General features: G+C 31.4%; 1 protein-coding gene across 1 annotated transcript; it reads left to right on the forward strand.

Annotated features, from left to right (window-relative positions):
* The first annotated feature begins 6,162 nt into the window (after window positions 1-6,162).
* On the forward strand, window positions 6,163-8,002 carry LOC145134586 (uncharacterized). The gene is made up of 5 exons (XM_079069425.1): window positions 6,163-6,709; window positions 6,892-7,038; window positions 7,177-7,275; window positions 7,339-7,491; window positions 7,709-8,002. The coding sequence occupies exons 1-5, from the start codon at window positions 6,329-6,331 to the stop codon at window positions 7,841-7,843; spliced, it is 915 nt and encodes a 304-aa protein (XP_078925551.1). The 5' UTR covers window positions 6,163-6,328; the 3' UTR covers window positions 7,844-8,002.
* The last annotated feature ends 373 nt before the right edge of the window (window positions 8,003-8,375 follow it).

The raw sequence follows: 8,375 nt of genomic DNA on the forward strand, positions 1-8,375 counted from the left end.
TCAATCTCTTCCCTTGGAAGAGATCCACGACACCATCACTTTGAAGTGATGTTGGTGTGTGTCTTACTGTTTCTTAAATACTAGCATGTGTAACCTTTTATATATAAGCTACCTTTATATAAATTGACTCTAATTAATCCATTAAAATGTACCCAACTTATAAATCATATCATATGAGTTTTTAGTTGTTTTTCTCTCTTAGAAAATATTATTTCCATAAATAATAATTTCTCAATTAAATATAAGTGTTGATAATATTTTTAAGTAATTAAATTCTAATAAATAATCAATAAGTGATAATTTGCTATAATGTGTGACATTATAGGATCATATATCATTAGCAAATACATTCTACAATGATTCTTAGACATATAAATCTTTCACATATGTGTCTTTTTCTTGGCAGAAACTCTGACGCGACTAAATATAACAGAAAGAACCTCCCTAACTAGATCATGTTGATATACTTTTAGTTTGTAAAATGTAATTATGTAAAAAACAATTTTTATATGTTTTTAAAATCATAAAAACGAATTTATAAAAAAATTATTTAATAAAAACAAAAAACTAAGAAAACATACGTAAAACGAAGATGAAAAAAAAATCGTATTTTTATGTTTGAATTTTTTTTTTGTAAAACAAATTTTAAAGAAAGCAAAGTTGTAAACAAAGATTTAGATTTACTTTCTTTTAAAGTTCTATAAAACATATGAAAAGTAAACAGAAAAAATTGATGAAATTTTGTAAAATAAAATGTTTGCATCAAACTCTTAAGATTTTTTTTTTAATTAGGACAAACTAGTAAAAGGGGAAGTTGGATGATGTTTCGCCCTTTCAGACATGAGGAAAGCAGGTGGGAGAATGATCGAACCATCTACCCAACAAAACGAAAATTATCCTCATGGTTTGGGCCAGTATTCACGTTTTGTTTTGATATTTTGTGTTTCACTCCGATCGTCCATGATTATTTCGATTTTTATTTTTTACATATTTTGTCCCTCTCATTAACGGTGTTTACGTTTGTTGTCAACCCATAGTAAAACGAGCAATTTAAAAATTTTCAAAATAAGTTTTTTTTTTGAAGGGCGAGCAATATCATCAGCACAAGACAAAAACTCAAGCAACGAGCTTAAGCCAAATACAAAGAGTTCAACCCAGTATAAGAGAACATTCGTAATAGGAGACATACATCAAATCGACCAATCAAGACAACCTAACTTGGATCTGTATTTAGTCCATTTAAACGTGTTAATGCAAATGTCATCCGCTAGAAGCATTACAGCTCACCGAACATTTCGATAAACAATATCATTACTTGTTTTCCAAATAACTCATAAGGTGGAATAATTAATCGCCAACATTAACTTTTGAATTATTTTGTCCATCGCCTTAGAATTCAACATCTCCAGAAGATCCAAGCATGAACTAGTAGGATTTTTTAAAACCGCAACCCACTCCACAATCCATAACCAAATACTCTTCACCACATCACAATCAAAGAAGACATGATCGAGAGACTCCTCACAAATCCGACAAAAGGGGCATAAAGAGGATTGGACATTAATACCACGCTTCAAAAGGTTATGAAAGAGTGAGATCCTGTTTTTAAATAATCTTCAAACAAAACAGTGAATCTTTAAAGGAATCCAATTCAACCACTTAAAGGAATTCACCTCATTGAAACGTTGTTTATCAATCAATCCTCTAAGCGCTTTAACATAGAAATCACTCGGCCCGTCACCATTCCAATATCACCTGTCCGGTCCACCAACAAACTGAAAATTGTCAATCAAAGCCATTAAATCCGAAAATTGATCAGCTTCTCTGCCTCTCCGAAGCTGTTTGGACCAGCTCCAAATCCACCTTGAACCAGCTTCACTATCAAAACCGTGTTTATCTAGAATAAGACAGTCTTTACTTGTCTCCAAAACATACAAATTAGGAAATAAGTCTTTCAAGGGAATATCACTACACCATGAATTTCCAGAAAAAAGTGCCACAGCCATTTCCAACGACCTTCTTAAACAACCCCGAGAGGAAAATCCCTTTATATTGCAAGTCAACATAAATTTGAGAAATACTTAGCCACACACCTTTAATGGAATTCTTGGTGATAGGTTTGTCATCAATAAGTTTTAATTTATGGATAGACTTAATACATGTAGACCAAAAGGAATTACCTCTATTTTTTAATCTCCACCACCATTTGACAAGAAGAGCCAAATTAGCCGAGTCGAGAGAACCAACACCAAGACCACCCTCCTTTTTAGGTTTAGTGACCAACTCTCAAGCAACCCAATTGACTTTCTTCTTTACATCATCGCCGCCCCAAAGGAACCTCCTTCTAATACCATCAAGCACGTGGATAATATTTCTAGGAACTCTAAAGATCGAAAAATAGTAGAGAGGCAATATATTTAAGACCGAATTCACAAGAGTTAGATGACCTCCAAAAGACAAAGTTTTCGCCTTCCAATTCGATAACCTCTTCTTGAATTTTTCACCACCGGATTCCATTTTTTGGTGAGTTTCATGTTAGCCCCAACCGGAAGCCCAAGATAAATGAAAGGAAAAGAAGCGGACTCACATTTGAGGATGCTAGCAAGTCTGTCAACCTCAAAATTATAACACCGATATCATATACCTTACTTTTATGAAGATTTTTCTTCAAACCTGAAGCAATGAAAAAGCAACAGAGTAATCTATTAAGATTCACAAAATTAATCTCCGACCGTTCCCCTACAAAAGTCACATCATCAACATACATAAGGTGAGAAATAGAAGGTTCGTTGTTGCCAAGAGAAAGACCATGAAAATGATGAAGATCGCAAGCCGCCTCCATAGAAATATGAAGACCTTCCATGACAATTAATAAAAAGAAATGGAGCAAGAGGATCACCTTGCCTCACACCTCTACAAATATCAAACTCTTTGGTGGGAGATCCATTAACTAAAACAGAAGCCCTACTAGAGGAAAGACATCCTTTAATCCATCTACGCCATTTCCACCCAAACTCCATTTGCTCCATGATTGAATCTAAGAACTCCCAACTCAAAGAGTCAAAAGCTTTGTCAAAATCAACTTTGAAAATTAACACATTTTCTTGACTTTTTTGGCCCATGAGACAATTTCATTGAGCAAAAGAGGGTCATCCAAGATACTTCTACCACTAACATAAACTGATTGCTCCGAGTTAATGATCTTATCCAACACAAGATTAATAGGTCTATACTCTTTCAAAGTTAACGGATCATTAGTTTTCGGTAATAAATAAATAAATGAGGAATTACAACCTCTCGCCAAAATACCCGAAGCCTCAAAGTCTTTAATGAACAAAATAATATCACTTTTAATCAAGTCCCAGTAATGCTTCAAAAAGTTAAAGGTTGTCACTACCGCAACACCAAATAGCATTTCAAATCTCCTCTTCACTAAACGGAGTAGTAAGGAACTTAATGTCATCAACGAACAACTTCTTGAAACGAATTAAGTATTAATCGTAAATAATAACTTTTTCAATGAATGTGTAGTGTGTACATCGCAGCCCCCTCCATCGGCTCTCCTCCAAATATTTTTACCGCCTAAAAACATGTTTTAACCATACCAACCTAACCAACCTAAGATCTGGGTTCACTATTTTGGCCATTAAAATTAACAAAAATAATATGGAATCATGATTAACATTGGAACTTTACGAAAAAATAACTTTTAGAATCACAAAAAGAGGTTTTGAATCTAGAAGTTTTCTAGAATGTTTATTTGAAGGTTTTGGAATCCACATGTGTACATATTTAGTGGTTTTGAATATATCAAACCAATAATTTTTTACATAGAGTAAAATATAATGTACATATTGTAGTCGATTATTAACAATAATCGATATTAAGGGCCTTTCCATTTCAAATCCCATTTTTTTATATTATTTTTGTGTAAACTCATTTCCAACCTTATTTCTTTGCACCATTTTGATGTAAGAGGAATATTATAACAACAAATTTTATGTTATATCAGTTATTTATGATTATGCATATGAAACACCCCTCATATGACCAAAAGGAAATAACATTATACTTTAATGATTATAATAAACACACTAATAAACATTTATATGATGGAATAAGTGTTAATAAAGTCTAAGAGGGATATAACAAGACATAACTACGAAAAGTAATGACTAGCTATTTTCAACTCCAAAAAATCTCCAAATGTATCTATATATAAAATCTAAATCTCAAAAGAAGTATATCCAACATAATTTTTTCTTAAAAGTTAAAACAACAACCCAACCTTATCAAATGTCAACAAAGGGTGTGCTTCCAAACCATGTGGGCCTACAACTATATCAACTATGCTCATGAGTCATGAGTACATAGATACGAAAACAACTCAAGCCATAAACTGAGTACTACTATTAACAAAATACCGAATACAAATGAAAAAGTCTTGTAAAGTTTCCTCATGTTTGTAACAATATCTTAAAATAACAATACCTAGTAATAATTTTAAACAATAAATATGACATATAAAATTAAATAATGCAACTCATATATAAATGATCGATGTATGCAACATATGCTCAACTTATTAACATAATACAACTCACACTACTACATTTATTTTGTGTATTTGACTATTTTCTCATACTTGAAGGTGATACAAAATTTTAAAAATCTAAAATATATAATAAGTCTATAACCTTTTTTTTTTCATTATTCTCAAGATTCATTTTTTTTCAAAATAAAAATATCTTAGGAATGAATGAATTGTAGCGTATTTCCTTATTTGGGCCACATTGGATGCCTTATTCATTATTCTTGAATTTAATATACTTATTGATTTCTAATGACTTTTAGTTCTACGCTTCTACCCCACGTTGATTATAATATAGTACACGTAGAGTTTCTTAATAATTTAAACTAAAACGTTTAATATATTTAAGTTATTTTATTTTAAAAAAACCGGACACTACTTATTTTGTTCTGTTGTTATCACTGAATACTTATGTATCATGACTCATTGGTTTTTAATACGACATATGAGTGTATTATCACTATTTTATAAAATGAAATAAGTTGGTTTTATGATTCGTATATGATAAATTCCAAGGTCTATATTTGTTAACAGTCTACAAAAAAAAAGTGATGTTTCTAAAATTTGTTGAAGATAAATTAAAAGGCTAACATCTTAATTTATATTCTAGTTATAGTTAGATACTAGATTGTTATTGTTTTTTTGATTAGTTAATGTATTTAACTAAGTATACAAAATAAAATAAATATATTTATAAAAATTTATCTTATTATGAGGTAGTTATCAAAAACACAAACATTAAAGATTAAAGGAACGTTCTCGTCACATACTATATTATTGTTTATTTAGCTATTTAGATGTTAATGACTTAATGCCACTAAATATATTTTTTTTTCAAATATATGACCTACGATTAAAAATGATAAAGTATATGAGGAGATTTTATATACATTTAAAATAAACAAGAATAAATATAATATATATATTTTTTATGAAAACTTTAAAAAATATTAACTATTTGAAAATAAAATTTTGTTATCTATAGTAAAAAGTCGACGTTACAAAAGTAGCAACTCTTTTAAAAGGTTAATCATGATCCAATTATACCAACCAAGTTTTTTAATAACAAAAAATAGCATATAGTTTAACACAACTACATCTTAAACTTAAATATATATATATATATATATATATATATATATATATATATATATATATATATATATATATATCCAAAATCAATGTGATATAAACAAGTAAAAAAGTGATCATATACTAGTATTGTATCAAAGTTGAAGATACTCATAAAAATTTTAACCATATATTTATGCAATTGTGGTCATTTTTTTATCAACTTATTAAACAATGTAGAAAAATATTTGTTTACCGATTTATACCTCTTAATTTCGACAATAAATTTGATACCTTATGAAATATTGCATGTATAAATTGATGAAATATTAATAAAACTTCAAGTGTGAGGCTGTGATTGCATACTATGTTAATATTATGCTGTCCAATTGTACTTTTGTATTACAGAATTACCATAAAATCTTGATTTTGTGGTATTCGATAGTAGTGGGACAGGTTGGATTTGAATTTGCATCTTGAAAATACTCATAAGTATTTTGTTTATATTGCAAAAACCTCAAAGAAAATCACCAAAGAAAACAGAACAAGGGTGAAGACAAACGCACCTGCAAGCTGCCCATAGTCCCACACAATTAGTTGTCATTTCCACAAAGCATCAATTCCACCCAAATCCATGAAAATTCTCCTCATTCAGCTCTAAAATCAATGGCCACTACTGTAACTCCTGAACATGGAAGACACAGGAAACCAAGAATCAAATCACACTCTGCAACCCCTAATTCAACTCATGTTACTGAATCCAGGGAACGTCTTCCTCCCAGGAAAAACCTGTTTGGATTTTTGAGTCTGGGATGTGGTCGGTGTTCCTCACCGGCGGTGGCTGTGCATCCTCCAGGGCGAATCCTGCCGGAAAATACGAGAAGGAGGAGGAGGAGGAAGAAGAAACAGAGAAGAAACGGTGGATCACGCCAGGAAAATATGGTGGTTATTGTTCCGGATGTTTGCTGTACTCCTCCCGGGATTGGATTTACATATGATGTTGCACAGAGTACAAGTGCTGATGCGCATAGACGAAATCACCGACAGGTATCATATCATATGCTCTTAAAGTTCTTTCGAAGCTTCTTAAATCCGCCATAGTCAAACACAGGTCAAATTTTACTGAAAATGGAACGAATTTTTGTGTGAGAAGTCCATAAATAATATCGAAAAAACACGATTAAGCATGGAGACGATGAACAATAACAAAAATATTACCATGTTGATAGCGTTCTCGTGCCACAAGGCAAGCGGCGGATCTTCAGCCGCCATGGAGCACTACAGAAGTCGATGCTACAGCTTTCATAAGATCAAATGTATCTGATTCGAGGCAATATACTCGTCTCCAACGTCGTTCTCCTGGGGGAATATCTGAGGTTTGATTCTCATTTCATTACTGAAAACTATGCTAAAAGCTCTGTTACTGTAAACGATGGCATTTAATCGAGTTGCAATCTAGATCTGGTAAAACGAGCGTTATAATCGATGAGTAACATAAGCTACAAAATTTGCAGATTGTGATGTTGGAACTTAATCCATTGTTGGATGGGAGATTAGAAGGAAGCGATCGGTTTGGAGCATGGAGGATCAACGCAGATATCATGTCATACGAGGTATTTCCTTCATTCAAGCTTTGACTCCATGAAAAATCAAACTGATTCGGCATTTTTGTGCAGGAATTGGTGGAATTGAGTGACAGAATCGGGTACGTTGGTGGTGGTTTGCAAGAAGAAGAAATACTCGACTGTTTAAGAAGACCTAAGAAATCCTTCCTTAAGTCCTTTGACTTTAATTCCAAAGTCAAAGACTCTAAATGTAGCATATGTCAAGTAAGTTCATCTCAAAATACTTATTGTTACATGGTACTTGGATTTGAGCTAATGGAACTCAACAAGTTTTTTAGGGTTATTTTTGATACTGTATTTTATTATTTTTGGACAACATAAAAAGTTATATAACAAACTTAATACAATAATGTCATGTTCTATTATGCCCTGTGTAACAAATGATGTGTAAATGTCAAAATAAATAATTTGTGAATTTCAGGAGGAGTGTAAAGGAGATGAAGATTTGGGAAAACTTGAATGCGGGCATTACCATCACGTAGATTGCATAAAACAATGGCTACTCTACAAAAACGAATGTCCAATCTGCAAAACCGTGGCTAAACCCGATAAATGACTGCGATATGTCATATTCGCCATAATTTACTAAGTTTTTGTGATGTTGGTTTTGATATATTTTTTTTGGATTTTATTTAGGCTAAGTACATGTATACAAGTATACAACTAGCTAAGATTAAGCCCTTTTGTGTTTTTAGTTATTTATTTTTTTTATCGATGTTGGTTTTTGTTTATAATAATAGAACATGTTATTTTGTTTTGCTGAATAAATTACACCATATTTGTTAAAAAAAATTATCCATCTTAGTTAATATGAAAGAGGTATAACAATTGTTTCACGGTAATAAAGGTGATGTCTATGCTTCAACCGAGATTTCGTTTATGAATTTTTAACTTCTAGACTAACTAGTAAAAAACAGTCGGGCTTCGCCCCGGGATGTTATTTTATTTTATTTTTATTTTTTTTGAAACTTTTTTTTTCAAATTAAGGTATTGTACTTTGAAATGTTTATTTTTACCTATAATAAAAAAAACGTTCTTACATAGTGCTACAAATATTTTATTTAATATTTGTTGCTATCATTGGTAAT

This window comes from Lactuca virosa, chromosome 8, assembly GCF_052849685.1.
Source record: "Lactuca virosa cultivar CGN04683 chromosome 8, Lactuca_virosa_CGN04683_v6, whole genome shotgun sequence".
Lineage (NCBI taxonomy): Eukaryota > Viridiplantae > Streptophyta > Magnoliopsida > Asterales > Asteraceae > Lactuca > Lactuca virosa.

Bases quoted from the DNA above. Each gene is read 5' to 3' on its own strand.
- LOC145134586 (XM_079069425.1), top strand. From the start codon at position 6,329: ATGGCCACTACTGTAACTCCTGAACATGGAAGACACAGGAAACCAAGA. The intron at 7,039-7,176 runs GTTTGATTCTCA...CAAAATTTGCAG, and splicing joins CTCCTGGGGGAATATCTGAG to ATTGTGATGTTGGAACTTAA. The intron at 7,492-7,708 runs GTAAGTTCATCT...TGTGAATTTCAG, and splicing joins CTAAATGTAGCATATGTCAA to GAGGAGTGTAAAGGAGATGA.